This window comes from Chrysemys picta, chromosome 1, assembly GCF_011386835.1.
Source record: "Chrysemys picta bellii isolate R12L10 chromosome 1, ASM1138683v2, whole genome shotgun sequence".
NCBI lineage: Eukaryota > Metazoa > Chordata > Testudines > Emydidae > Chrysemys > Chrysemys picta.
The window spans coordinates 205,184,039-205,200,198 of record NC_088791.1 but is presented as its reverse complement, the minus strand read 5'-3'; the positions used below and the strand labels follow the sequence as shown (position 1 = coordinate 205,200,198).

The following is a 16,160-nucleotide window of genomic DNA, read 5'->3' as shown; positions in this document are numbered from 1 at the left end:
TCATTTCCAGGTTCTGGAGGAGAGCGTACCCTAGTAGTTCTAGACCCTTCCACCCCATTCCCCATAAGCCTGTGTCCCCCTCTGTTCCTGTATGCTCACCACTCAGTTCTAGCTCACTTCCCACTCTGCTCCTATTCACCTACTGGCTCCCACCCCGCTCCCTCACTTTTTCTATGCACCCCACACAAACCCTGGCTCCTACCCCTCTCTTCTCCTATGTATCCCCCATACCCAATCTCCTGCCCCACCATCACTTATCCACCCCACCATCCCAGCTCCTGCCCCCTACCCCATCCTAGTTCCTGACTCCTTCCTCCTCCACTCCTACGCATACCTCTCACACCACAGTTCCTGCCTCACTCTCCCCATCTGCTACGATTCAACCCCTCCTGTTCCCTCCCTGTTCCTCCATCTAACTCCACCTGCCTGGCTCCTATCCCATTCTGTACCTATCCTCCCCACACCCCCTTTCACATCCTGCTCTCTGCTCCTAATCCACTTGTCCCACACTACCTCCTGTCCCTCTTCCCCTCTGCAGCCCTCCCACCACTTCCTGTCTCCCTCTCCTTTTACAACCTGCTCCATGGTTTCTCACCATCCTCTAATTACTATACCCTCTCCTCATGTCCTATCCACCAACTCTTCACTGCTCTGCAGTCAAGTCGGGTCCTGGATGCCAGCAGGGGAAGCTTTGAGAGCAAAGGGGAAGCAGTCTCCCTGCTCTCAGTTCAGTTGATTGATTCCACGGCAACCCCTGGCCGTTAGCATGAGCAACTACAGTCGCAAATGCAGGGAAAGTCCTGTTCAGCCCATGCAGCCCAGAACTGGAGCATACCCAGTCCAGAGAATGTTCAGAGAATTTAATACAAGTCTCTACTGAACATGTGTGAACTGAGATTTTTTTCAGGGGCTTAAACCCTGGCCAAATTTGAAAGAAATTTTCATGGGGAGGCAAAACGCTATCATAGGGCAATATTCCTGCCCAATTTCAAGCCCTTACTCCAAAGCACAGAGGCAGTAGTGTCTCAACGAAACAGTTAAGAATTTTTTAACATGCGTAAAACAATCTGTTTTCCCCTAGCCTGGATCTTCAAAGCAGGTGAACCATTTTAGCTGAAATTTTCAGTAAAATAAAATAGCCCGAAGACATCTCGCATGAAAATTTTCAACCCAAATGGATAAAATCTGGCAAAGTTATAAACTAGTGAAAATAGAGCCTTATAATGGGAAGTTTCAGGCAACCTTAATTATAGGCATCACTACCCTGCACCACCTATAACAACTAACTTCAGTATTTGTTACCGAAAATAATCACTAGTACTTGGTGACTTACTTCACATTATAAACCTTATTTTCAATTTATAAAAAACTGGGGTAAAAGATTTAACTAGAAGTTAAATCCAATTTTTTTTAAATAAATGGACATTTTTAAATCATGACACTATGTCTGATCAGGCTACTCTTTAAAGATTTATAAAAGACTTTTCCAGTGCTATTCTGACAAATTTGCAATATTCAGGTACAAACAGATAGATGAAGTAATAAACCCACGCTTGCAATTTTATCCACATGCATTTTTGTGAATTCTTAAGCAAAATCAGGACATCCAAAGAGAACTTTAAAAAGATAAATAATGGAAGGGGGTGGATTTAAAGACTTCAAGGTAAAAGAATCCATTGTTCCAATGGTCAATTACCCTCACTGTTAAAATTATGCATCTTAATTTTACTCTGGATTTGTCTAGCTTCAGCTTTGAGCCACTGGCTCATTATGCCTCTGTCCATGACCTTTGTCCAGTGAAGCAGCCCTAAGCATATAAATAATTACTAGGAGACATTTTTTTAAAATACATTAAAAACTAAAGCCCCCGCACTACAAATGCTTGTGCATGGGCTTAAATTTAAGTTCATGAGTAGTCCCACTGAAGTTAATTTGAATATGAATGTACATTTACCGTAGCAATGCCTTAGGTATTTCTTCTTTTAAGAAATAAAATTTTACCTAGTAGCTTCTTTTTGTAAGCGACGCTGTCTTAAACTTTGAATAAAATCTGCATAGTATTCCTTATGTGCTTGCTTTTCCAGTTCTTCATAGTCAGTATAAGCAAAATCTGGATCCACATAATGATATCGGTCAGCTTTCGTAAAAATAGTCCTAAATATTTAGAGAGAAATGTAGCTTCATTATATAGATTAATGATTTAGGGTTTTGTTAGATTTGGAAAATATTACTGATTTTGTTACATAAATAATTTATTGCAAACTCCTATTATGTTACAGGTGATTATTAGTATTTGACTTTGCAAAGACAACAACAACAACAAAAAATACAAGAATTAGTAGTTACACCTGCAGTTTCCCATGAGAAGCAACTCAGAATGTAATACATACATTCTTCCGTCAAAACAGACTGCTATATATAAAAAAAAATTCAGTCTGAAAATATACTCAAGTATTTTAAGCGATGGATCGTGATGTACTTTTGAAATAAGTAATAAACTGTTAATACTACATCCTAGTTTCTTATTTAAATATTATAGTACATTACCTATATTTTTTATGTCGTTCACTGGGCCTAATGCTGGCTGAGCGATCATTAGGAAAGGCTATAAGTGCATCACTTTTACAGTCCCTATTTATCTGGTGAGTATGCATCTGCGTTTGAGTTGATCGAAGCATTGCTACTGGTGCAAAATCAATAAATCGCCCAATCTCATCAGCTACCAACTGTCCAGTTGCATTGGTAATCATTGGTGTTATGCCTTAGGATTTAAATAAAACAAGTTACTTGCAATCAAGCTACCATTTTCAAATGGGAGGTACAAAGTAATATCTCAATTCAGAAAAAAATATACATTTCATAAAGGTATTACAATGAAATCACATCTAAAAATGAGAGAGTTGTGACTTTTCTCACATCATTTTTACAAAAGTGTATTTACATTATCTTCATTCAAGAGAAGAAATGATGGTATTGTGGAAAGGGATTAAGACTCAGACTTGTGTTCAATTCCTGCTCCTGGCACAAACTTTCCTGCATGATCCAGAGCAAGTCATCTAGGCCTTGATTCAGCAAACCACTTAAACTTAAGCACTTGAATAGCCTCATTAAAATCTGTGGGATTACACATGTGCTTAAAATGCTTTGCTGAATTGGGGCCTGAATCTCTCTATCAGTTCCTCATAGTACTTAATTCCTAATACTTCCTCTCTCTCGTGCTTATCACTCTTGTATATTCAGATTATAAAGATTTGGGGGCAATGATTATCTCTTACTACGTATGAGCAACAAAAAGCAAAAGGTAGCCCTGATGTCAGATGGGACCTCTAGGTCAGAGGTGGGCAAACTACGGCCTGTGGGCCACATCCGGCCCGCGGGACCCTCCTGCCCTGGGAGGCTGGCCCCCGGCCCCTCCCCTGCTGTTCTGCCTCCCCCGCAGCCTCAGCTCGCCCCGCCGCCAACGCAATGCTCTGGGTGGCGGGGCTGCGAGCTCCTGGGGCAGCGCGGCGGCAGAGACCGGCTTGACCCAGTCTCTGTGCTGCGCAGTGCATGATTGTAGCGCCACCAGCCACTGGTGCTCCAGGCAGCGCGGTAAGGGGGCAGGGAGCGGGGGTTGGATACAAGGCAGAGGAGTTCAGGGTGGTGGTCAGGGGTGTGGATAGGGGTCGGGGCGGTCAGAGGGCAGGGAATAGGGGGGTTGAATGGAGGCAGGAGTCCGGGGGGGGGGCAGTCAGGAAGGGGGAGGGTGGATGGGGCAACGGGGGGGCAGTCAGGGGCAGGGGTTCCGGAGACAGTCAGGGGACAAGGAAGACGGGTGGTTGGATAGGGTCTGGGGGGACAGTCGGGAAGGAGGGGGGGGTTGGATGAGGCGGCAGGGGGCAATCAGGGGCGGGGGTTCTGGTGGTGGATGGGGCAGCGGTCCCGGGGTGGACCATCAGGGGGCGAGAAGTAGGGGGGGCAGATAGGGGGTGAGAGGCCAGGCCACGCCCCCCTCCCCTAACTGGCCCTACATACAAATTTCTAAAACCCAATGCAGCCCTCAAGCCAAAAAGTTTGCCCGCCCCTGCTCTAGGTGCTTCCATAATACAACCAACAATGTATATTTTGAACTAGTGTAAAAGAAGAGAATCAGACACTAAGGCCTTGGCTACACTTGCAGATGTACAGCACTGTGAGTTAAACGTGACTTCGTGCAGCTGAGTAGGGAAAGCGCTGCAGTCTGTCCACACTGACAGCTGCCCAGCGCACTGTCGTGGCCACATTTGCGGCAATTGCAGCGCTATTGGGAGCGGTGCAATATGGGCAGCTATCCCACAGAGCACCTTTTCCCATTCTGGCGCCATGGGTTGTGAGAAGGGGGCGTGTGTGCGGGGGATTCTGGGTCCTGTCCCAATGCCCCGTGATGCATCGCTTCGCATCCCAGAAATCTCTTTGTTTCCGTCCACCTTTGGCGCCATCTTTCAACGGTTTCTGTGCAGCACGATCTGTCTGCGGGAAATGGAGTCCGAACTGCTGAGGCATATGCTGACGAGTCTCGCCAGCACGTCACATTTGGCTGTCGAACTATTCCTTAAGATCCAAAGTGATAGTGAGAGTGAGGCTAAGGACTCAGACGATGCTATCAAGCCGCATAACACGTACAACACGAAATTGCTTGTGGCATTCACGGACATGCTCAGCACCGTGGAACACCGCTTTTGGGCTCAGGAAACAAGCACCGAGTGGTGGGATCACATCATCATGGCAGTCTGGGATGACGAGCAGTGGCTGCAGAACTTTTGGATGAGAAAAGCCACTTTCATGGGACGGTGTGAGGAGCTTGCCCCCACCCTGCGATGCAAGGACACGAGATTGAGAGCTGCCCTGCCAGTGGAGAAGCGGGTGGCTATTGCAATCTGGAAGCGGGCAACTCCAGACAGCTACCGGTTGGTCGCAAACCAGTTTGGAGTGGGAAAGTCGACCGTTGGAATCGTGTTGATGCAAGTTTGCAAGGCCATTAATCGCATCCTACTCAGAAGAACCGTGACACTGGGTAACGTGCAGGAAATAGTGGATGGCTCTGCACAAATGGGGTTCCCTAACTGTGGAGAGGCGATAGATGGGACGCACATTCCTATTCTGGCACTACCCCACCTAGAATCCGAGTACGTTAATCGGAAGGGGTATTTCTCTATGGTTCTCCAGGGGCTTGTGGATCACCGTGGGCGTTTCATTGACATTAACACAGGCTGGCCCGGAAAGGTGCATGGCGCACGCATCTTTCAGAACACTTGGCTGTTCAGGAAGATGCAGGCCGGGACTTTTTTCCCCCAGAGCGGAAGATCACGGTAGGGGAAGTTGAAATGCCCATTGTGATCCTTGGAGATCCCGCTTACCCGTTAATGCCATGGCTCATGAAACCCTACACAGGGAGCCTTGACAGCAGCAAGGAACGGTTCAACTACAGGCTGAGCCAGTGCTGAATGACTGTGGAGTGTGCCTTTGGACGTTTAAAGGGCCACTGGCGATCTCTGTATGGGAAGCTGGACTTGGCCGAAAACAGCATCCCCGCGGTTATATCCGTGTGCTGTGCCCTCCATAATATTTGTGAAGGGAAGGGTGAAAGCTTCACTCAGGCATGGACCTCCAAGGTTCAACACCTGGAGGCTGAATTTGCACAGCCAGAGAGCAGAGTTATTACAGGGGCCCAGCGTGGGGCTGCAAGGATTAGGGATGCCTTGAGGGAGCAATTTGAGGCTGAAAACCAGCAGTGATATCTGGTGCCCTGCACGGGCGTGAAGTGCAGTAGTTCCAATCTTTAGGAATCAGTGTCTGCTTAGCAGACAAGCAGACTTGCAATGCCTGTTTATTTCCTGGGCTAAGGAGTCTTTTACTTTATGCAATAATAAAGAATGTTTTCAAAGCCAAAGAATCCATTTATTGAAAAGAAAAACAAATTATTAAAAAGCAACAAGGTGGTGGAGTGGGGAACAGTACAATCACAGATTCGCGTATGTCCTGTCTGGTATGCTGAGCAGTGAGTGCTGCACTTCAGGACAGCTATACTGCATGGTGATGGGGCTTGAGTGCAGAGGGTAAGGGTGGTGGTTTTGAGGGCTGGGTGGTGAAGATACTGGTGTTGGAGGCAGCGGGTGGCGTGAAGAACACAGAAGTTGGGGAAAGTGGGTTGGAGGTGACAGTGGGGCACAACGGAAAGAGTTTTGAGACAAGGGCTGTAGGGGGAGGTGGCGTTTGTGGTACTGCTCCTCTTTCTGCATGGCTACCAGCTCCTGGATAGCATCTGCTTGCCGCTCCAGGATACTTATGAGCCTATCAGTGCTTTGCTGCCGGTGCGCGGTGCTTTACCGCCGGTGCGCTGCGTTTTCCTGGCAGATCCTGCTTTCTCTCTCCCTCCAATCCTGTGCTTTCTCATTCTCTTTAATAGATTGCCGCATCACTTCTTGCAGCATGTCTTCTTTGCTTTTTCGCGGTCTCTTCCTGAGTCTTTGCAGTCTCTGAGCAGGCGATAAAAGGGACGGCTGAGGTCTCAAGGTTGATGCAGCCGTATAGGCAAAATGCAACATTTAACAGAGGCAGCATTGTTTATACCAGACAGAGTAATGATTCCCCCCGCACTTAAGGAGTAGAAAACACACAGGGTCTACACAATAGCATAATTTTCCCGTCCGAAACAGAGCACACATATCCCACGGGAGCCTCAAAATGGTGAGTAAGGGGGACTGATTGTTTCAGGGCTGCACTGTCCTCTGGGTTTCTGTGCCTTGAGGAGAGCCAACAGCTTCAGGGGGCACCTACACTGAACACTGTCCCAACATTTTCCACAGGAGTTCGTCCTGGACGATATCTCGCTGCTGAGGGTGACCTGGGAAGCAAAGGAGTGTCTTCTACTGCAATGCGGCTTCCGCCCTGGCCCATATGCAGCTTGCCTGTGTGCAGCTATGGTCCCCCCGCCCCTCACAGCACAATGGCGCGGACACGCCTGGCTGGGACAAGGACCATGGTGGCTCTCCCGATAAACCTACGCAAGCGCATTGCACACGTTCTGGATGAGACATTCGAGGAGATTACCAAGGCCGATTACCGTGATGTGATAAACCACATCAATGCACTATTCCGCATCTAGGCATGCATGCCTAACCCTCCTCTCCCAAAGAGCCCGCACCGAAAAAATTCCTTCGCGGAAAAAAAAACGCTTACCGGGAACCTGCTCTTCTGTTTGTCCTCCACCAAGTACCGGCCGCTGTGACTGGCTACTTTCCTCCTGGCTCGAGAAGAGCTCCTGGCTGCATGGCTCCAGGGATTCCGGGGTGTCTCCATCCGGCCCACCACCATCACTCCTGTTTTCCTCCTCCCGCCCCCACACACCAGCTCTGAAGTGTCCATGGTGGTGCTCAGAGTGGAGGTGGGGTTAACACCAAGTATCGCATCCAGCTCTTTGTAGAATCGGCAGGTCACAGGGGGAGCACCCGAGCGGCCGTTTGCGTTGCGGGCTTTGCAGTAGGCACTCCGCAGCTCCTTCACTTTAATCCTGCACTGCAGGGTGTCCCGGTCATGGCCCCTTTCCATCATGTCCTTTGATACCTTCCCAAAGGTATCGTAATTCCTACGGCTGGAGTGCAGCTGGGACTGTACAGCTTCCTCCCCCCAAACACTGATGAGGTCCAGCACCACGCCATTGCTCCATGCTGGGGCTCGCTTGGCGCGTGGAGGCATTGTCACCTGGAAAGATTTGCTGATAGCACTCCACGCCATGCCGGGCTGAGCAAACAGGAAGGGGATTTTTAAAATTCCCGGGGAATGTAAAGGGTTGGTCACATGGTTGGTTACCTGAGGCCAGGGGAGTAGAGTTTGAACTGATGACCAGAGTGGCTAGAACAAGCATTGTGGGATACTGCCGAATAATTCTGGAGGCCATTCACAGCGCATTGGGCGGCCATACTGGTGCCGCCGCACTGCAGCGGCAGCCCAATACTTGCTATTCCTCTCGGAGAGGTGGAGTACATGCAGCACTGCAACCACGGATATACAGCGCTGCAAATGCCTTGCCAGTGTGGACGGGGAGTGAGTTACGGTGCTGGGGGAGCCTTTACAGTGCTGTAACTCGCAAGTGTAGCCAAGGCCTACATTTATATATTCCACAGTTTCTCTCAATTTTACTAGTATATAGTTTGAAATTAATTTATTATTAACATATATGGGTCTGCTTTCCTATATTTTTTAAATTAGAGAAACACAGCCAGGCGGTTAAATCCAAAATTGAGAAGTATTTTTTTTTAAGTTTTGCATAACTACATTTATAGAAGTTTATCATGTATAAAATTAATCCAGTTAAAATAGTTTGTTTGAATATAACCATTTCCTAACAGCATTCATTGGCATAATCAGGGAGGGAGGAGGGGAACATGTTTTCCTCCATCCCAACTTTGCGACGCTACTGGAGATTCCCCTGCCAAAAAAAGTTCTCTGTTGAGAAGGTAGGCTTGTTATTAGGCAGTCTCCCATTCAAATTTGTTGTCAGATGACTCTCAAACTGGCCAAGTCTCATATGGCAGTACTTCCTAGGCGACCAAATGGAAATGTTTTTTCCAGAAGTCCTGTCCTTATGCTATATGATTGACCAGAAACCTAAGGGTTGGGGAAGGTAATAAGAAACAGATGCTAAAATGGGCAGCAAAGTAAGCAACCTGGACATGAAAGAAATGGATGTGTTTACACACACACACACACACCATTAGAACCATCAAATCACACCTAAAATGAATAACCATTTAAACATACATCTGTAGCCCATGTCTTTTCTTTCATTACCGGTCACCTTTCAATTTATGTAAATTTAAAACATAATCAAAGTGTATGGGCTTTAAAATAATTATTGGACTGTGCCACAGAACAAAACAATTCCTCCAAATCACAAGCTTGGTGGTTCATAATGAAGACTAGCCCTGTAGCAAAACTTCAGGATTTAAGTGTCACAGCATCTTGGACACTAGCCAAGAACTGGGTTTCTAAAGCCAAACAGTAGTCTTGGCTAAATCAACACTGTTAGGTAGGACCTCTTGTAAGGACAAGTAACCTAACTGGGAATATGAGGGAGTTGCTTTATGCTCTGGAATATCATTTATGCTATGGATATCACAAATCCATAGGACTGGGGTAGTTGCAGGACAGTGATATGGGAAAATATCAAAGAACCAGGTGTGGTGGTGAAATCATGGGGTAATAGTAGCCTCAAAAAACATTAAACACCTGTGGTATATATTGTCCCTCCTAAGTTATTCTGCATGGTCCATGTCACTGTTTAGAATCCAAACACAGCAGCACTGTGCAAGTACACGACTACCAGAAAATGAAAATGATTATGTTTGATGTGAGTGAAATGCAAAGAGTGAACAAACAGTATAAATGATAAACACTATTTTTTTTTTTAAATTTTCATTTTCAATAATCCAAGGTATTATCAGTTCACCACATATAAGTGTATTTTATACACAAATATAAAAAACTTTCAACCTGACAGTGTTCCTTCTAGTAAATAACCATCTCCATGTATTTATTCTGGTAAACAGGCATTTTGGTTCAGATCCTCAAAGGTTTTTAAGGCACCTAATTCAGTGGGAGTTAGGCTCCTAAATATTTTCTCAAGTGTTAGGTGGAGGGTATTAACAGCTACATTACAAAGAAAGATAAATTACCAGGATTGTTCAAGATAGTTAAATACAAAAGTACAGTACAATAATTCTTAATGTAAAACGTAAAACTGCAAATCCTCAGGATCATATAAAGCAGCACAAAGTTAAACCCTGATTAGATAAATCATGTAAAAATTAAAAAAAACAAATTACCATGGATATATTTTAATAAAGTGAGTATTCTTTCATCTTTCAAATAAAAATGTTTTTTAAAACAATGGCTAAAATATGAACAGAATCTATTCCTAAGACCTGTTAAGTATATTTCTAAAAATGAAAACACTCAGAATTTTTTTGTTTAGTAACATACCAGGGTTGATTTTAAACATAATTTTCTTGGTTTTCGGTTTGCATACACCAGTAAAACTTAAATGTATTTGATGAAAGGGTTTGATCTTCAAAGACAGTAAGTTATCTTCCTCTGCCACTGAACCAAAAATATCTACGACTTGCTTCACTTTAAAGGTTCCTGCTTGACGTGGAGCAAATGAAAACATCACATCCTAAAAAAAATGAACATTGCTATGAAACATTTTATTAAAAATAAAGCAGAGAGATATTATGTAGACTCTTCTTTATTACAAATTAGTTACATCATACTGATTCAAATTTATTTTAAAAGGGTACTACTTGCTTTTTCATAGTACTAATTATTACATGTAATTGAGCCAATTAAAAAGTATAGAACTGTTAGGCATTAACAAAATTTTATAAGCTCAATTCTGTAGAATAATATATTTATACATCTTCCATGGTGCCCTGAATTTATCTGTTCATAAAAGTTATACTTATATATTTGTTCTAACTGTACATGCCTTTGTGCTCCATAAAGGAAAAGAGCTAAAATATGTGATTTAATGGAACAATTAAACCCAAGGCCTTATCTCACAAAGATTTAGGTACATGAGCAATTTTACTTAAGTATCTATGTCTTTGCAGGATGAAGGCCAGAGTCACCACAAAATGTACTTTCCCATCCCTCCCCATTTGAAAATTGATATTATTTGGTGCTTGTCAGAGTCCACTGTATGGTTCTATACTGACAAATTATGAGCTTGGCTCATATAAAAGGAAATGTGGAACCTCTCCTTAAGTGAATCTAGTATTCACCACTAAAAATATGCAAACAAAACAATTTACAGTTCCAACATGAACAATTGTAAACCACAATGGTGTCCTCATCTTTCCAACCAAGTATTTACTGGGAAAAAGATGAATATTTACATTACCTTTGTACATTTTTCTTTTACTTTCCCTTTTTCGGGACAAATATTAAAATGCGCTATCTTGTGGAAGCTGAATGTTACTGGAAGTGACTCAGATTCATTTTTGAGAGTGCACATAATCTCTGTGTGTTCACCCATGAAACAGTCCATAAAATTAACAACTGGTCCTGGACTGAAAGTTAACATGACAGGAAGCCCTGAACCTGTCAAAGCTAACTCCACATGATGAGGATGAGTCTCTGCACAAGAGAGAGTAAGAAACAAGTATAAAATATGATATTGAATTAAAAAGACATGGAACAGTTTTAGACTCTTACAACCACAGAATAGGTAAAATTATGAAGCAACATGGTTTCTTTTCTAATACTATGTTTCAGAATTTTAATATAATTGGCCACAAACTTAATGCAAGATGTACATGCTTATTTATATAGGCTAACACATCATTTAAAACCCTCTTGGTTTATTAAAATTGGAAAAACACAATCATTTTGACCTAACCATAAACTTTGGTGATTTACAAATCTATTTTTTAAAAATTAGTTAAACCTACAATTAAATACTAAATTCTTGCAGCCAAAAGGTGCATTCATGACATAAATGATTCTAAATGCATTTTCCCCTTTCCCCACCCTCAAGTTAGAATCTTAAAAGTCAAGGCTGCCCTTTTCCTCACTGTTTGAAGTCTTCAGCACCAGTTCTCAATGTACATGTGCAGGTCCCCACAACACATATACAGGTCCCCTTTAAAATTACTAATCTGACGTGGAAAAATTTAAAAACGTCAAAGTTTTCCACATGTAAACTATATATTTCTGATAACATACCTTTGATTGGTATGCTGTCACCATTCAGAGCCTGCAGAAAGCTATCTTTACTTCCTATGGCCTCAAACCTCAAAAACAGTGCATAATCTTGTCTTGGTGGAAATTCAGTAAGTCCAATGTCTCTTTTAAATTGCCTGTAAAATTCACAATCTTTAAATACCATACATATTATTAATCAATGGTAATTTTTCATCAGTTCATTTGATTTCTACAATCCTGTTACAGCTCAGACAAATGAGACTTTAAAATTGAACACAGTACTGAAACGGAAGGGACTACTCAGATATAGTAGTCTGCAGCTCCCACGTCCCAAAAGCAGCAGAGGGTATAGCCACATCAACTCTAATGACATACATACACAAGTATACAAAGAAGCCCTGTGGGTGCCCTATATAAACCTGGTGGTGTTGATGTTTCTGTTCTTTCAGACCACCAAGTTGACATTATTCTAGTGACATTCAAGTTAAAAGAAGTTACCAAACTTGAACAGTGGGAGTCGCACAGCCATTTCTGCATATTCAACGGGGGGGGGAGGGAAATCAGTTCCTCTGGAGAATGTAATACCCTTCTTGTTGCCCAGAAATATGAAAAAAAAACGTTGTTATCCAACTTTCTGGTTGCTGAAGTAAATCTTAGTGAATTATTAACTATTTTACAGCGAGGTAAGTCTTTTTTCTATTCTTGTCTCTAGCGTCAGGATGAGACGTTATTATGGAACATGTACATACATGCTGGCATGCACAGAACAAGTGTGTAAAACACCAGATCATCAACTGCTGTAGTGCGCTGCATTTGCAATGGGGAATGTAGCAGAAACTGCTAACTTGAAGGTGACGAACTATCCTAATTCAAGAGATTTCCCCCGCACACAATTTTTCATCCAGGAAATGTTCTTATAACTGACATAACTCAGTTGTCAAAACCTCTCAGCAAAACTTCTAGCCAGCAAGAAGAGTTTAAAAATTATTTTTGAACCGTAAATCAAACCTCCTTGCCTGGATTGATCTGTGATTACTTTGGAGGATGAACTAAAAGGAAAATTTGTAGATTTAATCTGGGGGAAATGTATACATCTTTGTTTATCAAAGAAAAATGTATTATTTTAATTAATTTACTTTTAACTCTGTATATAAGAAATTAGGTTTCTAATTTATTTTAAACTGTCCATAAGCAGTAAACTAGCATTGATCTGTGCCCATTGAGAGGAAATAATTTGAGACATCAGGGTTAATTTAATACATCTAACACAGCTGCAAATAGATTTGCCTGAACTTATTAATTACATCTTTTATTGTGTCAGCCTCTTAAGGTTGCACTGTGTACTTACTTTGGACTAAAGCACAGTGTAACCACAGTTTTCTGATAAGGTAGCAAGGTTCCTTGGTTGGGAATGCAGGAGATCAAAGTTGAAACATCTAGTTCTTTGGTTCTATTTATGAAGCTCAATTCTTGTAAAACAGCATCAGTACTCTTCTGAAGATGTATGCCCTGTAAGACAACACCAAAATGTGAAATATAGTTATGCGAGTCAATTTCCCCTTTTAGTGTGGCTCTTTCACACAAAAAGAGACAGAAGCCTAAAAGGTTTAAGAAGTAGGAAAATTTAACACTACCACCAATCTCTCAATTTATACTGTAAAACCCACAAACATTAGCAGGGGGATAAGAAATGGACTCTTAAAAAAAGTTGACTTGATTTCTTGCTGATATGAACACTTTACTCTCAATGAAACCTATAATGATAGTCCTGCTGTTGGACAGATCTTTCAGCAACTGTACTGACTGAAAGAAGAGCGAGGTAAGGGACACTAATAGAGGGAGGCTGTAAAAAAAAAATTGAGACTGAAAAGCAGTCAGTCATCAAAACATCTTTGCACTGAAATTTTAAAATTCAACATTGTTTCCTTACCATCTCTCCTCCAACAGCATCGTCCTCCAGTACTGCCACCCAGTTCATGGTCTCTGGGCTTTTATTGTACAGAACCACTTGTTCAGTATTTGAAGTTCCAAAATAGACAGATCCAAAATGAATACATTCTAGTGTGTTTTCATGAGACACACCTAATAATTCAAGAACTTGTTCAACTACATGAGCTTCTATCCTTAAGTTTGTAATACCACGACCTTGCAATTCCACTCTGTTGGAAAGAGTAACAGAAAAAATGAGATGTACACATCTAAAATTCATACAAGAATAATCTATGAATTTTATTGGAGCTTTAGTTTGTTTACTATATGCCTTTGATTTAGTCAACTATATCAGAGAATTTAAACTAACCACACTGGCACAAAAATAAACACATTCTACAGTATGAAGAGATTATGTACCATTATAAATTGTGTTCTCTGAGTGTGTTGTCTCTGCAAAGTCATAGTGGAAGAATCACTCATGGGGTACTGGGGGTTTTTTGAGCAGTACCGGCAGTTAAGAGGTGGGTGGCAACCATATCCTTGGAGCCTTACATTCTACTCACTTCAGAGTGGTAGCCGTGTTAGTCTGTATCAGCAAAAAGAACGAGGAGTACTTGTGGCACCTTAGAGACTAACAAATTTATTTGGGCATAAGCTTTCGTGGGCTACAGCCCACTTCATCTGAGCATATAAAAACCTAGCTCCGTCTAAAAATCTCTCAATTCCCCTGTAACTAGAGAAGCCAGACTCCCCTGTTGCTGGATCTGAAGATTTTAAACCCTTCAATAATTGAACCATCTTAGATGGATCATCTCTAGGAGTCCTCTGCTTTTGACGTCCTTTAACAGGATAGGACTTGTCAGATGATCCTGGCTTCAGTGCCAAGGAATGTGATAAACTGATTTACTTGGGCCAGAAAACTGCCTCCTCAAGAGAGCTTTTCCTGGACTCTTGAAATAACAGAAGAATTTATAATCAATTGCTCCTGTCCTTCAAGCTCTTGAAGAGAAAAGGCTTTGCGTGTTTTACAACCCTTCAAAGCACTGGAGAAGCGTCATGCCTATTAACAATAACATTTGTCTGAATAAATGCAGCACTATTTGTCCCGGGTCCACAAGATTTTTTGGCTAATTAGATTCTTTGTACTAATCAAGTCCTAACTTTAAATAACTTTTTAAAACTCTTTACAAAAAGGAAAGAGCTATTATGGTTGCATTTAAAAATATTTATATTTTGAAAGATTCTACTGATCTGTGAGAGAGACTGTGTACTTGAAGTGAGAATACCAACGGAACCTGTAATGCCTCTCAAATCTATAAAGGTTTTTTTAAAATACACCCTCTAAACTATTCCACTAAAAGAGAAAGGACAAGATTCCCCAAATCACATCAGCTGGCAGAGAGACAGGAACCAACAGTGCAAGAGTATGTACGCCCTTGGTCAGAAGCATGTGGAGCTCAAGAGACATACATCCACTGCCTGTCAATACTGTTTTAGTGTTGCCAGACACACAATTCCTACAGCATTGCTCTATAGAGCCAATGTCATCAGCAAAACTATTTAATGAAGTAAAGCTTTGGACAATTGGGGGCTGCAACTGATGTCTGGTAACTTAACTTCTTCTTGTCACATTGTGGTTCCAGTTATTCAGTATTTGGATAAATATAGCTGTACTGAAGAGATTTTAGAAATAATATAGGATATTAAAAAAATCATCCAAAACAAGCAGACTTTATGCAGTCATATTCTGTACTTACTTTGCCACTTCCCTAATGACTCTGGGTATATCTGTACATATATCCACTTTAACCAACTGTAATGTTTTGGGTTCCACCACTCCACTGGTAGGTACTATGTTAACAGGGACACTTCCGTTGTAGTCTATTTTAAAAGCACCTAAGATGAATATAATATTGTATGTTACATATGACATTTAAATGGAAGATTATCTGGCATTCAACACTTAGAATAAACTAAAACACAGTAAAGTTTCATAAATCGTACATAAAATAAAGTAACTTATAAAAATAAAATTATGGTATCGTAACGCAGATATTGCAAAAAATCCTAATCTAACATTTAAGATTTGTGTTTTTCTAGCTTTCCTCAAACATCAGATGCCCATACACAATGCCATTGTGCAAAGTTATTGTTGTAATAGACAATGTAATTACATTCAGAACCCAACTGATTGTATCATAAAACAGTTGCTAGTAACACTTCGTATGTCCGGCAAATTTGAGACATAGCTTTATGTAGCAGTAGTAGCCAAATATTTAAGAGCTTAACCAAAGAGAAGTCTATTGTCTCCTTCCATGCAATTGACAACTGCATATGTATGCTGTGTAGTACACCACAAATGAGAAAAATCTAAGCACAAGTGTAGGATACATTTTTTAAAAATTAACAAACAATTTGAACAATAGTTAAATGGATGTATTCCACATGTGGCATCATATTACCTGATGACAACCAAGAAGTATCAATAAACTATTAAAACTGCTGTT

At 41.9% G+C, this 16,160-nt stretch overlaps 1 protein-coding gene across 1 annotated transcript in view; it reads right to left on the bottom strand.

Annotated features, from left to right (window-relative positions):
* The window catches only part of CFAP47 (cilia and flagella associated protein 47), a 286,241-nt gene that overhangs the window by 245,221 nt on the left and 24,860 nt on the right, over nucleotides 1-16,160 (bottom strand). The window contains exons 4-11 of the mRNA XM_008174468.4: nucleotides 15,411-15,549; nucleotides 13,652-13,880; nucleotides 13,070-13,230; nucleotides 11,743-11,876; nucleotides 10,919-11,154; nucleotides 10,000-10,192; nucleotides 2,548-2,761; nucleotides 2,002-2,154 (exon numbers count right to left, since the gene is read on the bottom strand). Of these exons, the coding sequence (XP_008172690.4) occupies nucleotides 2,002-2,154; nucleotides 2,548-2,761; nucleotides 10,000-10,192; nucleotides 10,919-11,154; nucleotides 11,743-11,876; nucleotides 13,070-13,230; nucleotides 13,652-13,880; nucleotides 15,411-15,549 (1,459 nt within the window). The remainder of the gene's footprint in view (nucleotides 1-2,001; nucleotides 2,155-2,547; nucleotides 2,762-9,999; nucleotides 10,193-10,918; nucleotides 11,155-11,742; nucleotides 11,877-13,069; nucleotides 13,231-13,651; nucleotides 13,881-15,410; nucleotides 15,550-16,160) is intronic.